This window comes from Chelon labrosus (assembly GCF_963514085.1).
Source record: "Chelon labrosus genome assembly, chromosome: 16".
Classification (NCBI taxonomy): Eukaryota; Metazoa; Chordata; class Actinopteri; order Mugiliformes; family Mugilidae; genus Chelon; species Chelon labrosus.
In genome coordinates, this window is record NC_140349.1 from 10,336,832 (window position 1) to 10,355,149 (window position 18,318).

At 41.2% G+C, this 18,318-nt stretch overlaps 3 protein-coding genes across 3 annotated transcripts; all 3 read left to right on the forward strand.

Moving 5' to 3' along the window:
- Positions 1-272: 272 nt before the first annotated feature.
- On the forward strand, positions 273-7,483 carry hcn3 (hyperpolarization activated cyclic nucleotide-gated potassium channel 3). The gene is made up of 7 exons (XM_084563414.1): positions 273-424; positions 3,196-3,625; positions 3,706-3,867; positions 4,388-4,606; positions 5,136-5,282; positions 5,493-5,733; positions 6,705-7,483. Exons 1-7 carry the CDS (start codon positions 300-302, stop codon positions 6,899-6,901), a joined length of 1,521 nt encoding a protein of 506 aa, XP_084419540.1. The 5' UTR covers positions 273-299; the 3' UTR covers positions 6,902-7,483.
- A 1,422-nt stretch (positions 7,484-8,905) lies between these two features.
- ndufv1 (NADH:ubiquinone oxidoreductase core subunit V1) lies at positions 8,906-14,497 on the forward strand. The gene is made up of 11 exons (XM_084562688.1): positions 8,906-8,960; positions 9,833-9,951; positions 10,027-10,109; positions 10,233-10,403; positions 11,622-11,805; positions 12,426-12,615; positions 12,846-13,058; positions 13,338-13,504; positions 13,594-13,675; positions 13,781-13,926; positions 14,226-14,497. Exons 2-11 carry the CDS (start codon positions 9,838-9,840, stop codon positions 14,301-14,303), a joined length of 1,428 nt encoding a protein of 475 aa, XP_084418814.1. The 5' UTR covers positions 8,906-8,960; positions 9,833-9,837; the 3' UTR covers positions 14,304-14,497.
- A 542-nt stretch (positions 14,498-15,039) lies between these two features.
- Positions 15,040-17,758, forward strand: LOC311501050 (uncharacterized protein). The gene is made up of 5 exons (XM_084562706.1): positions 15,040-15,044; positions 15,525-15,643; positions 15,752-15,867; positions 16,269-16,412; positions 16,510-17,758. The coding sequence occupies exons 2-5, from the start codon at positions 15,544-15,546 to the stop codon at positions 17,014-17,016; spliced, it is 867 nt and encodes a 288-aa protein (XP_084418832.1). The 5' UTR covers positions 15,040-15,044; positions 15,525-15,543; the 3' UTR covers positions 17,017-17,758.
- The last annotated feature ends 560 nt before the right edge of the window (positions 17,759-18,318 follow it).

An 18,318-nucleotide genomic window follows, 5' to 3' on the forward strand; every position in this document is an offset into this window, starting at 1 on the left:
CCATCGGTGAAAGCCCGGCTCACAAACAGGAGACGTCCAGGTACCGCAGCTGGAGCAGCCTCCGCTTCTCCAGGTGGAGGAGCGGGTCCCAGAGGACGACCCCTCCTGGCACCCCTTCCCCGAAGACGGAGAAGAGGAGCGACGTGAACAAGACGCTGCTCTCCCTGGTCAAGACCCACAACGACGACTACACCGCGGATCCCGATGGCCTGATGGACAACAATGGAGAGGGCGACGCAGCAAACGAAGAGAATGTATCTGAAGATCAGTCCACCTTCTTCCAGAAGCAGTTTGGCTCCATGCTGCAGCCGGGGGTCAACAAGTTCTCCTTGCGGATGTTTGGCAGCCAGAAGGGTGTTGCTGCTGAACAGGAGAGGGTCAGGAGCTTTGGAGTGTGGATCATCCACCCCTACAGCGACTTCAGGTAATCATGAGTTCGGGTCATCATCGCTAATTGCCTCTAGATTTCAGTCCTGGAAGTTTTGGCAGCGTGTCCAAAGACTGGACTGAAATGCCAAATGGGTCATTTTCCTTAATTTTTCATTACTGTCTTTTAACTTCCCTTGAAAGCATTTTGTTTTCATCCCACCACGCAGTCTGCGCTTCAGCCCTTACACCCAGTTTCTCTAAGGACAGACTGCACAACAGCAGCTGACGACAGGGCCCCTTGCACGTGATAACGCGATCAAGGGATTTGATTAGTGATACAGTATATAGGACAAGATCATCTGGATTAATCATACTACTCCCTTGCAACTCCCCTCCTCCCTATTCAACGGGAGAGAGAACTGCTTTCATTGATCTTGATCATCTGAGAGATACGGTGTACTCTAACTGAAAAATATGTAGTCGTTTCCTCCTCTAGTTTGGCCCTTATCTTCGGGAGGATTAGTCAGATCCTTCTGGTTTTGGTGCTCATCTAGACAGCGATGCCTTAGCAGCCTGTCTTCAAGGTCACGAATAAAAGTCGGCGTCAAATTTAAACAATTTTTAGATATTGGGCCTTTGCCAGACAGAGAAGATAAACCCGTGCATGGGGATTATTGCCCATAAGAATCCGTATAATTCCCATCTTGCTCTATTATGCAATAATACACAGACAGCTGAGGGGGGGATTATTGAAGGCCTGCTCTTCTTAAACCTTATGCTCAAACTTCCTATTTAAAATGCTCAGTAGGTCGGATCATTGGTTTGGTTTTTACAGTGTGGATCCAGGGGGAATTTGATGGGTGATGCACTGACTCAGACTCTTCTTTGTTGTGGGCAATCCATCTGATAATTGTGGTCTGGACAAAACCAAAAAGACAGGAAAAATAGTTAGTTTCAGCTCTTTAAAATGAACAAACAAAACTTTATAGTCAACATAAAATCGTGCGATACACTGACTGCTATTAATAGCTTGTCTAAAAGGTTTTTGGTACTATTCTGCTACTCAGTCTACATGCACATGCCAACAGCTCTAATGCCTTCCAGAGTCTTTGGTGGAGTTACTGTGTTAGCAGCGAGCAGCCACTAATCTGCTGCAACATGAGAAGTAATAAGTAGTCATGTAAACCACTGAGTGGACAGGGAGGACACAGACGCGGGAGATTGATGAAGGGATAAACGTGAATGACAAAGAAGAGCCCATCAATCAGTACCGTATCTCTGCTCCGACTGGCCTGAGCAGAGGATTGTCCTCTCACAGGGTTTGTGTTGCACGTGCTCGAGCGCGACGGTAATCAAAAATAGTCTGGTTCATATTCTGTTACTGTGCCGCTGTAATGAAAGAGTGGCTCAGCGAGACAGAGAGAGAGAGACCCCGAAGTGACTGATACTTGATGGAAACAATCTGTAAGGAAATCCAAACCATGTACCCATGGTGTATAGGGAGACACTGGAGACCTATGTGGATGAATGGGATGAGTATGACATGATGGAGACGTTGAGGAGTGCAGCTATGTGTCAGACAGCACAGACACCTGGGCTGCAAAATCGACCATGCATCACAAACAGGACGTTCGCGTTTGTGGACTAGCGAGGCGTTATTTTCTTCAATAATTTCTCAATAGCATATCGAGCGTGATGAGCCTAACGACATGCATTTTTAATGAGAGGGGTTCCTCTTGTGACACAAGCTGTTAGGGGAGTGAGGACCATTAGGAAATGGGTCATTCACTGTGCAGCTCGTCGTCCCGCTGATTGGATGACTCCCCTTGTCCTGTGGTAGCAGTTTCAAGTTCTGCATCTTTAATTTCAGATCCTGTACAGGAACAGCTTTTAGATTTACACTCTACGCCGTTAACACGCAATCTGCATCTAGATGTCCTGTCTGGATCTGAACTTAGATAGACTGGAATGTGATCAGATCAGGAGGTGGTTCAGACAGGGACTGGCGTGTTTCAAGTTTTAAAAAGGGAGGACCCAAATGTGGGATGCACAAGGAAGGAGGCAGGATGGCAAACAAAAGGGGAACTTCAGTTACATTTATGTGTGAGTGACAAAAGGCACTGCAGTGTCCAAGCAGGTTGAGTCCAAAGTCCAACAAAGGGGGAAAAACAACATAAATCTCAAAAGTAATGTAATTAGAGATGCAAGGAGGCAGGCAGGTAAGCAGCTGGGAGAGCATGCAGGGAATACATGTGGATGAACAGGAAGACAAGATGGTTGTGAAGAACTTTACATGCACAAAGGGGCTGCTGGGATAACAAGACAAGGAGGAGGGAGGATGACATGAAGTAAAGCTAGAAATGAAACCATAATGGACGACTCAAGAGCAAAATCAAACCTTGACAGGGACTACTCTGCAAGTCAATAAGCTCTTCAGACCAGCAAGTTCTCCCTCTCAAAAAATTATTTAAAAACTAATGGCGTCATTTCACAAGCAGCAATCAAAATTCAATTCAAGCCCTCAACAAATACTCAGTAGATGAGTTCAGTTGTGAGCAGGACCCTATTTGCTAACAATTATTCAGTGTGCAGTTATTTCTTGCTTTTTCTTTGAGCACTTTCTTTGAACTCATCCTTTGTGTTATCACACCAGTGAGAAGCACAAGAAACTAGATTCTTGTGTTTCTGTAAAGCACAAATCTGAAAAGAGTTTACTTGTTCCAGCAAATAAAAACCAAATACTCACAACTATAAGTCTACACTTTCAAAAGAAGCCAATTCAGCGTCACTTTAAACTCAGTTTTCTACTCCTCCTGTTCTGTTCAGGTTTTACTGGGACATCGTGATGCTGCTGTTGATGATGAGCAATCTGGTCATTCTGCCCTGGGGCATCACCTTCTTCGAGGACCAGAACACCATTCCCTGGATCACCTTCAACGTCCTGTCTGACACTCTCTTCCTTCTGGACCTGATTTTCAACTTCCGCACGGGCATCTTGGGAGAGGACAGCCACATCATCCTGGACCCCAAAGAGATCCGCACGCATTACCTCCGCACCTGGTTCATGGTGGACTGCATCTCCTCCATACCCGTCGACTACTTCTTCCTCATCGTCGACCTGGAGGCCCGCCACGAGTCGTCCGACGTGTACCGCACGGCCCGCGCGCTCCGAATTGTGCGATTCACTAAGATCCTCAGCCTGCTGCGCCTCCTCCGACTGTCTCGCCTCATCCGATACATCCACCAGTGGGAAGAGGTAACGGAAGGGGAGGGACGAGACACTTCAGAAACTTGAATGTTAGTTTTCTTTTGTGCAACTTTCTCTCTGTGTGTCAGATTTTCCACATGACTTATGACCTGGCCAGCGCGGTGGTACGTATAGTCAACTTGATTGGCATGATGCTGCTGTTGTGCCACTGGGACGGCTGCATGACCTTCATGGTTCCTATGCTCCAAGAATTTCCTCCAGACTGCTGGGTTGCTAAAAACAACATGGTGGTGAGTACAGGTTCAAGAAAACAATGTGAAATATTTACTAAAACCTTGTACTTTAAGTAGTATTTCAACATTTAAGTAACTGGATACAATTATATACAAATAAAACTCCAACTTATCATTTCTACACTTTCTTCTTGTACAGAGTAGATGTAATGGGTACTGACTTGGTGAGATTCGGATGTGGTACGAAGAATATCTCTGAAGAAAGACAGGTTTTTACTTTGTACGCAGGGCTAAGCTAAAAAAACAAAAACCTCACTTATGTTGCGTTCACTGGCTGAATCTGCACATCATACACTCGCTGTTGGTTACCTGGCAAGCCCAGGTAACCAACACACAGTATAAGAGAAGAAGAGTGAAAGATGTTTGAAGGCGTTTCTTGTTTTAAACATAGCCAGACTTCCTGTTTCCCCTTGTTTCAGTCTTTCTGCTAAGCTAAGCTAACCACGTGGCGTAGCTTCGTGGCCATAATGCCATGTCCTCTCTCTCATGTTCCTTGTTTTCACTCCCTCGTTCTCAGAATGCTACGTGGCACATACAGTACTCTTACGCCCTGTTCATGGCCATGAGTCACATGTTGTGCATAGGATACGGTGCCCACCCCCCAGAGGGCTTGAGTGACGTTTGGCTCACCATGACCAGTATGGTTATTGGAGCCACCTGCTACGCCATGTTCCTCGGCCATGCAGCTAACCTGGTCCAGTCCTTGGATGCGTCTCACCGGCAGTATCAAGAGAAGGTAACCAGCACTAAATTTAGAAACAAACCCAACCCCTTTTGACTTTAAGCTTTGCTTGTTTTGTGGACAATATGTCCCAAGAGCCTCACGTGGATGCTAATGTGATTCTGGCTTTGAGGTTTTAATATCACGGCCATGTTTTATATCATAGGCTTCCTTACTTACTTGCAGTTTATTTGCGGAAACTGTGCCAAATGCCTAGAGAATATGTGTATTATCTAATGGATTTTGTGGCCTTACCGTGACCCTTTCTAGGGGGATTTTCACAAGATAAAGCGGAGCGGATGATAGACAAATGGTGGCACCTTTGTTTTGGATCAGTGTTTGCTAATGCCCATAACAAATCAATCTGTAATCCACTTAAAATTAGAGGCAAAGCCCGCAAAACAAATAGAGTGATTGTGTAATTACTGTGTTTAGGAATAATGCGACGAACACATGGTGGCAAATGTGACTAATTGCGACAATGGTCCGGCAGAATTTCGCTTGTATCCTCATGAAGGTCATATCGCCATGTGTTTACTTCCAGTACAAGCAAGTGGAGCAGTACATGTCGTTTCATAAGCTACCGGCGGATGTGAGACAAAGGATCCATGACTATTACGAGCAGCGATTCCAGGGCAAGATGTTTGATGAGGACAGCATCCTTGGAGAGCTCAGTGATCCTCTCAAGGAGGTGTGTTATTCACGAACCTCTTCTCTTTCAACTAATGATTATGTCGCTTCTCGGTTAATCTGAAGTGTCAAAAAGTATTTAAATCAACTATTTGATTCAGATTGTAATAAAAATGACCTTTTCCTCATAAGGTCTGAATCAGATATATCTCAGTGTCATACCGACCACTTTCTGAATCTCTACCATCTTCTCTTTCTCCTGACCCTGCAGGAGATTGTCAGCTATAACTGTCGTGGCCTGGTAGCCAACATGCCGCTGTTTGCCAACACCGACCCACATTTTGTGACCGTGATCCTGACCAAGCTGCGTTTCGAAGTCTTCCAACCCGGAGACTTGATCATACGAGAAGGGACGCTGGGCCGGAAAATGTACTTCATCCAGCACGGCACCGTCACCGTCATCCCGCGCGGCAGTAGGGAGATTCAGCTCAACGATGGAGCGTATTTTGGGGGTAAATCGTTCGCGCCGACCTCAACCTTCACACTCTTCCCCATCAAATCAAAAATAGGCTCTGTGATTCTGTCCTGTTGTTAAAGCTGCCTCTGACCTCCTTTTCACTTCACTGCAGTTACTAGTGTCCCAAATTTATAGCTCATCTGTGTATCATTTCATTATCGCCACTGCTTTTTATGTTAGGCCGCAACTTCCCATAATGAAATAATATTTCTCTTAACAGATTCATCGATTCTTCTTGAATCATCAGAGGAAACTAAGCAGTTGAGCAGCCAAATATTTTAGCTTTACCCTCTTGGAAATAGAGGGCCATATTAAGTTAATCACAAGCTCATAAGACTCATTTGACGGCAGTATAAGAAATGGGAGGTTGTGTTCAAAATTTTTTTTCAAGTAATAAAATCAGCTGTAAGTTCTGAGAACACTGCTGCTAGGCAACTGTTAGCACCTCGACGCCGCTGAGGCTAACGTTTATCAAGCTAACGACCGGGTAACTTTAGAATAGAATAGAAGCTTTATTGTCATTGTATAACAATACAACGAAATTTCGTTTGGCAGCATCTCTTGTAGCAGCTACATGTCACAGGTATAGAAGAGAAATAAAGGTATACATGTAATAAATATGAAGGTGCAGTAAAATACTATATATAAATAGTCTGTATTTACACTAGTGCAAAACTTAGTAGTCCGTTTATGTTTAGTAGTTCCTTTATGTAGGAAATGCACCACCAACAATGCTGTGAATACCACAAGAGGGACCATTCATTCACAACAGAAGGAAGCATATGTCCAAAACATAATCCCTAATCATTTTTATATTTATAAGAAATTAAACTATGAGGAGAAAAAAATCTGTCTTTATGTTTAGCTAAGCTTTATGCTATCACTATTCTCATTTAAAAAAAGAAAAAAAAGAAAAAGCAAAATATTGTATTTTATGGTATTTTAACTGTCTTATCCTTTGTGCAGAGATCTGCCTGCTCACCCAGGGACGGCGCACAGCCAGCGTCAGGGCTGAAACCTACTGTCGCCTCTACTCGCTGAGTGTGGACAGCTTCAACGAGGTCCTGGAGGAGCATCCTCTGATGAGGAGGGCGTTTGAGAGCGTGGCTGTGGACCGCCTGGGCCGGGTTGCTCGCAGACCCAGTTATGAGCCTCCAGAGTGACGTCCTCTGCACCATCAGAGTCCAGACTCCAGCCTGAAATGTTGTGCACATTTGTCACTTTTTACTGAACTTGAAGGAATCTTGTACTATCGGTTTATGTCATATTGTTACTTGACTGTCACTAAGCTATATGCTCATGTTTGTGTTAGTTCTGTACGCTCTTCATGTTAGATCGACTGTATAATTTACGAACTGTATGGACAGCACTTTCCACAGCCAGTTACCAGTTATTATGTGCAACAGTGTCACTGCATTTTCCAGATGTAGATGCTGCTTTAAGAGTACTTATCAGTGGCTTGAGTGCTTTCTGGAACTGCAGCGCCTGTTTGATTATCCAACACATCCTTCATACAGGATATTGAATGCATACAGTCGCACCAGCTGTCGGTGCATCCTACAGCTTTGTGTAGCTCCGATTTAAATTATCCCTCAAGTCTGTAGGTTGCGTGAAATTGAGTTTAATACCAATGTTCACGGAAGATAAGCCGCAGTGATGTAATAACTCCAACTGTACAAAGACTCCGTGCGCACAGATTTCATTTTATATATTCAGTATTATCAGCTGTATATTATATCCAAGCATAAAAGTCTTAAAATTATTTGCAGACATGATTTTAGGCTTTAAAAAAGGTTCAAATTAACTCCCTGTAGTTTAATTACCACATGCCAGCTGGAATTTTATTCCTCAGGTACTGATTTATATTTAGCTTTATTAGGTACCTTGGTTGCAAAGAAAAACAGCCTTTTCGCTGCACGATGATAGTCTAGTAATCCTATGAATAAGTTCAGTTTTAACCAAAATGCTTGTGTCTTTTCATATGGAGTGTCTGGCGAATAATTCTCATAATGATGATGTCTTGTAAATATGAATATTTCTACCCTTAAAGCACAAATAAAAAAACATGTATTTTTGCATGTATTAAAGCTTTTCAAAGAGGTTATTTGTGACTATCATGATTATGTTTTTATATATTATAATATACTGTATATATATATTGTACTAATATCAACGTTGTTAATTACTGAGTGGTCTTATATTATATTATATTATATTATATTATATTATATTATGTGATAAATTCAGTTTCAGTTCAGTAGAAAAGCAAAACAGAAATATAAAGCTATTTTTATTCTAAACATTATAAATACAGTTACATGAATAAACTTTTATGTTGCTTCAATCTACGGAAGCGTATTGCTGCCACACACACAAAAAAAAAGGCTTACTATTACGTAATCACGTGAAAGTTTCTTGTTATAACAATATATTTTTCACGTTTTAACAAGATAAGTATCACGTTATTACATGAAATTATCACGTTATTTCATGATAATGATATTTTCACGTTTTTACAAGATATTTACCACGTTATTTCATGAAAGTATCACGTTATTTCAAGATAATGAAATCTTGAATTAATCTTGAAATAACATGATATTTTCACGTTATAACATGAAAATATCATTATCATGAAATAACGTGATAATTTCATGAAATAACATGATAATTTCATGTAATAACGTGATACTTATCTTGTTAAAACGTGAAAAATATATTGTTATAACAATAAACTTTCACATAATTACATAATATTGAGCCTTTTTTTTTTTCTAAAGTGTGGCAGCAATACGCTTCCGTATCAATCCAACATGCGTGCAGATTAATATTAATAATCTGTTCACAGTGAGCAACAGCAATTAACTTTATACTCTTAATTCGTGCATTATATTATTAGCCATGTATTAGTTAGGCAGTCAAGGCATTACTTAAGTAATGTGTATCATATTTTCTATGTGTAAAATCTTATTCTTGCAAATTAATACAATCATAACAGTCAAATGGAGGAAATATATATTGTTTAAGCTGAACTCTCAATAAAATTAGGTACACACAAACAGATCTTTTGTAACGTCAGCCTGATGTTATGAAACTATTCTTTTTTTCTCCAGTATGTTTTAAATAAGAGTCTGGAGCGCTGCAGCTTCAGTTATCACATCCGGGCCCTCAGCTCCACTTCCGGTCTGACTGTGTTTCATAAACTCGGGACATAGAGAGAAGGTAAGGTGGACTGACTGTTTGCTAGCATTGATCAACTAATTTCTCGTTTAATTGCCGCTAGTTATACGCCTCATATAAACCAACTAATATGCACGTTGTCCGTGCGAAATTTCCACGAATCCTCTGCTTTTATTCTGACATTGCAAGGTTAACCGCTAGCTGACTTAGCTTAGCGCTAGGCTAGGCTAGCAGTTGCTACGTGAGCATGGAGGTCAGTGTGCACTCTAATGAACACACATAAGTGAGGCAAAGGAGTTCAGATTTATCGGTAACTATTCGGCTGTTTTACAAATGTGTTGCTCCAAAATTTCACCACCGGGAAGTTGATAAAATTGGTGAATCGGCTGCATTGCTAACCTCACCTTCGTTAGCTAACTCTGACATAACATCACGTAAGCAGTAGCTCTTGTTTTGATGCTGCTCGATGTTTGACATTTAGATCATTTTGACATGTTGATGATGTAAAACTTGATTACAATACTACGATAACTATTATTTACAGTCGGTACTCTTCAATATTTTAAACACTAAATTCAGTATAAAGACATGTATTTGGGTTTACTCAATGTTTTTACACAGTTTGGCATTAATACTCAGTGTTTACATTGTCCAGTCCCTATTTCTTTTAATAAACCGCTTTCATTTAATATGTTCACAGTTGTCAAAACACAAGCAGCTGCACGAGATGTTTGCCTCAGTAAAATCAAAGTATTAACTTAAATCGTAAACTTTACATCAACAAATAATCACAGTTTCTCTTTCAGTTTTTGACAGTTTTCCACAGACAAATTTCAGTCAGATCAAACAAATGTATGTGCTAGTAAACATGTCGTATGGATATACTGCAGCTTTGTGTACCTGTGCAACTGCAGGAAGGATGCTGTCCTTGTCTCGAGCAGTGGTGAGCGGGGTGAGCGCGGTGGGACGTGCCCCTGCTGCTCTCAGCCCAGGCGCAGTCACCGCTATCACCCGATACAACAGCACAGCACAGGTACCTGGACTTCATTTAGTCAAACTTAGTCTAAAATGGTAGCAAAATCCTTAACATTTTAAATTGTTTTTCTAGAGTGCTCCCAAGAAAACAACATTCGGGCCGCTGGCAGATGAGGACCGAATTTTTACAAACCTCTACGGTCGCCATGATTGGAGGTAACACCACTGATGTTATTCTCATGTGTGCTGTGAATACATAATATCCCATGTTGACATTTGATGCAGAGGGGGAAGTTAAAAAAAGAACCCCGTCCTCACCTATTCATGTGTGTGCTTCAGGCTGAAGGGGGCGCTGAAGCGCGGCGATTGGTACAAAACCAAGGAGATCCTTTTGAAGGGAGTCGACTGGATTCTCAATGAGATCAAGGTTTCTGGCCTGCGTGGGAGAGGTGGAGCTGGTTTCCCTACTGGCATGAAGTGGGGCTTCATGAACAAACCCAGCGATGGCAGGTCAGTGAAAACTCTGACAGATGCACACAAATCTACAAAAAAAAATAAAAAATCACAGTGATATTACAAGTTTATTATTTGAATATAAATTCACCAAACCCTTATAGAGACTAAAGCAGAACAACAAAGAGTGCCTAAGGTCCTTTATTTGGCCCAGAATAGGTCTCAAAATTGTGCAAAATGTGAAAAATATTGTTAGCAAACAGGAGGCGATAAATTCAAATTTAAAAGAGTTTATGACTACAACTGAGCTTCATTCATTAAAAAGTAAGTACATCTTACAGTTTCTGAGGTTATGGTTCATTTGTATTCTTTTAATATCTTTAAATTTCATCTTTTCTGACATTTAATTTTTTTTAATTTAAATTTAATTCCACCCCTCTCAGTCTTTAAGAAGTAACCAGTAAGGTCTGAGAATCACGGTAGATTTGTTTGTTTATTACGTGGTTCGGCCTGCATCAACGGGGCAAATCATGGTAGATTTGTTTGTTTGGCTCGTGGTTATTAGTTACTATATTAGTTGTTGATATTGTTTATGAAATGAAATAAGGCGCACTATGTGCATAGACATTGAATGGTGAGGAAAACAGGGTTGTGCAGTGGCGGTGTGGAGGGGGGTGACTCCAGGACGCTGGAAGTCACTGTTAAGCCTTCTTGAGGTGTCGTGGGCCTAACTTAACGAAACATCGGTGAAGGGAGGTGCCCACTTGAAAACCCCAATGACATGCTGCATACTGCTGTTGTCTTCATGTTACTTGGTAGCTATGGTTAGCTGCTGAGCGGGCCATACAAGCCAGCAGCTTTTACTTAGTTTATGTGGATTGTAGGTTAATTGTCATATTATATGACCATAGGTTTGGTAGGGTCTCTTAGCTGAACAGGGCCTCTAAATGTGTTTTGCCTGGGATTTTGGCACAAGGGATTATAACATCTTATCCTGTGTATTACTGAATGAGTATGAAGTTACAAAATAAATGAATTTAACCTTAGTTCACATGGTCTCTTGCAAGTTATCATCTCATAAAGGCATAAAAAACAAATACAAACAGAAAATAGACTAATTAGCTGTCCTTATCTTTAAAATTAGCTGCCATTGAAGACGGCTGCTGGATTGGTCTATTCTCCCACAAGCATTTCTGTTGCCACACATCAACTTTAGCAGATGAAAGACAGCTTAAACTCTTTATCATTTAACCAGTTTCTACCTTCTCATTTCAGACCAAAGTATCTGGTGGTGAACGCAGATGAGGGGGAACCGGGCACCTGCAAGGACAGGGAGATCATGCGGAATGACCCACACAAGCTGGTGGAAGGCTGCCTGGTCGCTGGGAGAGCCATGGGGGCACGGGCCGCTTATATCTACATCAGAGGAGAGTTCTACAATGAGTCGTCCAACCTGCAGGTGAAAATGGACAGCGTGAAACCTTAGATTAAAACTTCTGTACACTTCCCAGGGATGTTCAGTTTAGGGAGAAAGGAAATAAAGAGATTAAAAGACACTTCTGTCTAAACATAACTACATTTAGGTTTAAGGGTGTTCCCTGAAAGGATGTCCTGCAGAGGAAAGTGTGTGTTTGAATAGTTTGAAGCATAATAATTCAGCTTCTTTTTTTGTGACGTATATCATAGTTACACTGCAGGCGCACCACATACAGGAGAAGGTTTGAGTAGAGTGTGGAAAATCTTTCTGCATAACTTTGCATATTCATTTGCACAAGCGATGGCGCACAAAAAAATTAAAATCAGGGAAAAAAGTAAAAGTTTGTATCAAAAGAAAGTCTGTGAGCAAATACTTAAACCAAGGACTTGTGATCCAAATCTTAAATTAGCATGAAAGTGGCCTTATTTGAAAACAAATGTGCGGCTTAATTAAGCTGCTAATACACAGTATACCTTTAATGGCCTGTGTCGAACAAGCTACATGCCATTATCGACTTTTCGTTGAATATAATTTTTTATTTCGGAAGATACGGTTTAGAATTCTTCTTATTTAAAAATTGTATTTTCTCTTTTGGATCTTAGGTGGCCATCAATGAGGCCTACGCTGCTGGGCTGATTGGAAAGAACGCCTGTGGCACCGGTTATGACTTTGATGTGTTTGTGATGCGTGGTGCTGGAGCGTACATCTGTGGTGAGGAGACTGCTCTTATCGAGTCCCTGGAGGGAAAGCAGGGGAAGCCCCGCCTGAAGCCCCCCTTTCCTGCTGATGTGGGTGAGTTCTAGCGCTCAGAAGGACATAACGACTGACTTTACTAAAAATAAAGTTCTTGCAGAAACATGTATGTGAGCTTATGTGGAATTCCCCCTTTGGCCACATTTTCATTCAGCAGTAATAGCAGTAATTCTGTTTTCAACACGGTAGACTGCTGCTGGTCATTTGTTGTACTTTCCAAATGAATGCAATTCTCAGTTGTCCGCATCACTCCCTCTGCTCTCTTAAAGGCGTGTTTGGTTGCCCAACAACGGTTGCCAATGTGGAGACTGTATCCGTGGCGCCCACCATCTGTCGTCGTGGAGGAACGTGGTTTCTGGGCTTTGGCAGAGAGAGAAACTCTGGCACGAAGCTCTTTAACGTCTCTGGTCACGTTAACAATCCCTGCACCGTAGAGGAGGAGATGTCAGTCCCTCTGAAAGACCTCATCGAGAGGCATGCAGGTACGTACTGCTCTAAGAATGTGTCACATCATTTTTGAGTTCATAATAACACAGTTGGTCTTGAATTGTGAGGGTTATAGTGGTTTCATTGCACGTTCTATGGATAGAAATAAATAAAATAAGTCAAATAGTTGGAAAGGGAAGATCTAAATGCATCTGCTTGTTTTTCTGAACAACCGGGGCATGAACTTTAAAGATTAAGACAGCTTAAGATAAGTATATCCGAAGTTGTTGTTTTTTTTTTTTTTTACTTAATTGAAACAAACATCTGTCTGGTAGGTGGCGTGCGCGGCGGTTGGGATAACCTGCTGGCCGTAATCCCCGGTGGCTCCTCAACGCCCCTCATTCCCAAGAACGTGTGTGAAGAGGTGCTGATGGACTTCGATGGCCTCATTCAGGCTCAGACTGGCCTGGGCACCGCTGCTATTATTGTCATGGACAAATCTGTAAGTTCATCACCTCCGCGGCATAATTCACAATGCTGAAGGAAGTCAGCAAACATCGGTTTACGTTAATGGATGGGTTGTTTTTGCAGACGGACATCATCAGAGCCATCGCCCGTCTGATTGAGTTCTACAAGCACGAGAGTTGCGGCCAGTGCACGCCATGCAGAGAAGGTATATGCTGCTTTAGTGCGATTTTATGCATTTACACTCCCAGCTTAAATATTTTAGTTTTCTTACACCAGCTGCTTATATATATTAAACTATTTTTTTCTGCAGGAGTGGACTGGATGAATAACATGATGTGGCGTTTTGTTCGTGGCGACGCACGGCCATCAGAGATCGACATGATCTGGGAGCTGAGTAAGCAGATTGAAGGACACACTATCTGTGCCCTGGGCGATGGTGCTGCCTGGCCCGTGCAGGTAATTACATGTATTACCATAATGTGTTTGCATAATAATGGGATTATGGAATTCATTATTGGGAAATATCTCTCTGAAATATTAATTTATTAAAGTACACTTACTCTAAAGTTGAAGGTAGTTGGTGGTACTCTTAAAACAGATAACATTACACTGAAAGAAGTCTCTAATATTTTGTCCTCCTTGATCGAAATTCCTCCTAGATTACTATAGAACTCTGAAATTGTTATTTTTACAAACCCATATTTTACTGCTTTAATTGGAATATGATAAATCCTTTCTCTCTGCTCTGTTCCCAGGGTCTGATCAGGCACTTCAGGCCTGTGATGGAAAGCCGAATTGCTGAATACCAGCAGAAGCAGCAGGCCAGGGCTTGAATAACTCTTCCAGCTCCTTGAACTCATCTTTTCTGCCTTGTATGCCCTTAACCTTGTGCTTCTGTCATTCACAAGTTATTTAAAATAAAAGATAATGTGCCGTCTTATCACCCCCATCATCAAGTTTTGCATTGATGTGTCTGCCTTGTTGGAGGAAAATATACCAATAAAGTTCTATGAACCTCAAATTGGCCTTTGACTTCTTGTTTTTATGTTTCAGTTGTAGCCTTTTTGGCATGTCAGATGTATTTTTTGTGTGAACAATAGAAATATATGCTTAGCAATCATATTTGTTCACATGGGGCACTTCAGCGTCAAAGAATTTTTGTATAAGAGTTCTCAAAATTAGTGCACTGCAGCGCCGAGATGCCACTATTACTGTTCCTTTTTTCCGAGAACATAACACATAAGCATAACATTCAAAAGAGTTTACGTGAAATATTCACATCTGATAGGTGGATTAATATATAAAAACATAAAAAAATATTTAAAAACACAGTTAAGTGTAGCGTTGTTTATTTTCTGTGGTGTGTGTTGGATATGAACCATAATTTAGATTTGCAAAGATAACTCATGCTTTGTTTATCTCTGTAAAGGAGAGTGTTGAAATCTCTGTAAACAATGCAGTGGTACGTTCCAGACGAGTGCTTCCATAATCTCGCGATAACAGACAGACTTTCCCGTGTCACGTGACGCGGGAAGACTCCGGCCGTGGCTTCATTTCGGTGGACCCGTCGAACGGTGAGAATGTGTTTTTGAATTGTTTACAAAAGACTAAAGTCAGAATGAATCGTAGCTGCTCGCATGGCCACGGCTTTAAATGACACACATGCATAAATACAACACGGAAGTGAACGCGACGCAAGAGAAATTAAAATAATGATATTTTACATGAGCGGAATCGTTTTTCGCTTGTATTTGCTGGAGGTAGTCGACCAGTGTCTGCTACCTCCATCCTTCTGTCAGCCAGTTAGCTCAGGCCTGGCGCTAGTTGTTTTTTATTCATTGCATATCTAGAGGATCCTACGTAAAAAACACCCTTCTTTAATGTTTAATTATTTAGCTGAAACAAGTTTTGTGATTAATAATTTATTTTATTACTTAGCCAGCATCGCTTCTGTCACTGCAGTAGCCTACTGCCCTGTAGTCGGTGTAGCTTGGCCGGCTAACATAATGTGGCACCATAGTTTAGTGTGTTTGCATCACTGTTGTGTTCTTAAGTTGCAGCTGGACGGTGAGCATGGAAATGCTGAAGATAGAGCAAGTCATCGTTGGTAGTGAGAAGATGTCCACCTCTGCAGAGATAAAGTCTGAGCCCGTGGTCCGCCCTCTGCAGTCCTGTAAGTTAACAGCTTTCAAACGTGATGTGGCCATCTGATTCTAACTCCTATGCTGTGCTGTTGTACGTCTGTCTGTTTGTACTGAACTATCATCTCACTGTGGTGCAGATCAGCATGAGAGTCTCCAGTGTTTCCAGTGCTTCATCACTTTCAGTGATCCCAAATCCAAGGAGAGACACATGAGGAAGAGTCACAGAGACCAGTACAAACAGCAGCTGCAGCAGGTGGGAGGAAAACAAACATCAATTAATATTTAATAACTGTGACTTATTTTTATAACGGGTTAATCTACAGATCCAAATTTGTTGATTAGTCAATTTGTTAGTAAAATAAGATTTGTCAAATCTATGGAATGATTATCCAAATTGTTTTTAAATCGAGATAAGTACAAAACTGGAAATTTTATAACTGCAATAATGGAGTTCCTTTGTTTACCTGATAAATATCTGTGTGTAATAAGGTGTTATTTTCTGGTGTGATGTATCAATCATGTTCTTGAATGTAATTTTCTTTTGCCTGTCATATTGTTTTGGATGAAAATGGAGATGTTTGTTCACTTTTTTTCCGTGAATAAAGCCTTGAGTTTAAATATTTTTTTGACTGTTGTCTTCTTATCATTTTGCAGAGTAACACAGTCTTCACATGCTACAAGTGTGACAAGTGCTTCTCTTCCTCTGACAAGCTCAGTCAGCACCAGGCCACCCACAGCACAGAGGAGAAGTCTTTCCGCTGCTCTTACTGCCGGAAGAGCTTCTTTACTTTCACTGAGGTGAGGACAGAGCATGTTTTCAGGAAGACCGTTTTTGTGCTGTAAATACACAATATTGTTTGTTTCCTGTCTGTGATAACTGTTGAATGTGTTGCAGCTGAACAAACACAGACGACATGAGTGCGCTGAACGACGATGTCCCTGCAAGGATTGTGGCGCTTTGTTCCCCAGTCCCTCACGGCTTCGCAGTCATCGGATTGCAGTGCACCCCCAGAACACAGCAGCGGCCGATGACATGAACACCTACCAATGCTGCAAGTGTAGCCGTGGTTTCCAAACAGAGGAGGAGCTCTTGGAGCACCAGGAGAGGTTTGCTAGTGATATTAACTGTGACGCTAAGCCGCAAGGCAAAAAGCGTGGCCGTAAACCCAAGAACGCAGCTCAAGATGGGGAGGGTGACAGCAAGAAGATAAAAGAAGAAGAGGGAGAAGAAGAGTGCAATGACTTTCTGGCAGAGGGTTGCTCCTCTGCTGAGCTCAAGATCCCTTGTCCTGAAGCAGATTGTGATCTCATATTTCCTTCTGTTGCAGCCCTAAGGGCACACAAGAAAGAGGGACATTCAGCCCCCGCTTCACAAGGCTCAAACATGCACACAGTGCGATGAGAGTTATGCTCGACCTGAGCAGCTCAAAGCAAACAAAACCAGGGCTCAAATCTCTGGATAAACCTGCCCCGTCTGTGGAAAGAGCTGTGTGAGAGAGAGCGTGCCCTAAAGGCCCATCAGATCACTCATACTGAAGGAAAGGAGGTAGCAGAGAAGACATAATACATGGGGAGGGGGAACTACAGCTTGGTCCTATGTCATTCGGTTTAATGATTGTCAGAGATTGTGTTGGAAGATGTTTTTATGTGAATATTTTAGGGAAGGAGTTTTTGAACCAAGGTTATGCAACACATCTGAATAGTGAAGGTGTTTTTTTTTACGTTTCTTTAAAAAAGACATCCTACACTTATGAATAATACTCTGATCTGTACATAAATATGATTTATGTCCATTATCAAACTATGTCACAGGCCATTATTTGCTGTCCATGTTATGTCTGTTCTACCTGAAATGTTTCATATTCATTGTAGAGTAGCAAGCTAATCCTCCTGCATGTGTGGGAGGGTTCTGTATTTAACTGAACCATTTTCAGGAAAAATGTGACAGTTGCACAGAGAATGTAAAACATCTGAACATGATAAAAGCCGATAAACGAGTCCTTCAAATATGTAACCTCAAGATCTTATTTTCCTTTTGCTTAAAGTTGATAGTTGATGGATTAAACAATAATTTGAGTTCCATGGTGTCTTTGTCAGTTTGTGAATGAAATGAGTCACAATCAATGAATTTATTGTCAAAATTAACTAGTTTTAGAAGCATGTGTATCCTACTTTTAACAATCATGGCTACAGCTAAATATGTTTAGACTAGCAAGTATGCTATACATATGGCGTGATTCACCATCAAGAAGAATAGTAAGAATAAAAACATTTAGTTGCTTGAATTTGTTTGATCTGTTTTATTTTAAGAAGAAACAGACATAGGAATCTCCTCAGATCTATTAACGTATCTTATGTTACTCAAACACAAAGATAAGAATAAGAAGAATAAGAAAAACCTTTATTAGTCCCGCAATGGGGAAATTGCAGTTCACAACAGCTTACAGAAAATGCAGAATAAAAAATAACGAGCAAAAAGAGTAGCTATAAAAGATAAATAATGAAATAGAATTGGATAGAAATATTGCACAGATTGAATTGTAGATGTCCTTCTATGTAGATTTAGTGAATTTTTCATTTGCAAATATGTGAGTATATTATAAACCATCCATGTGAAATATTGGTTGGATATGACTCCATGAATACCTAACAAAAGTTTCGACCTAGTATATTATCAGATTTGATTACTGTCACTGGTGGTGAA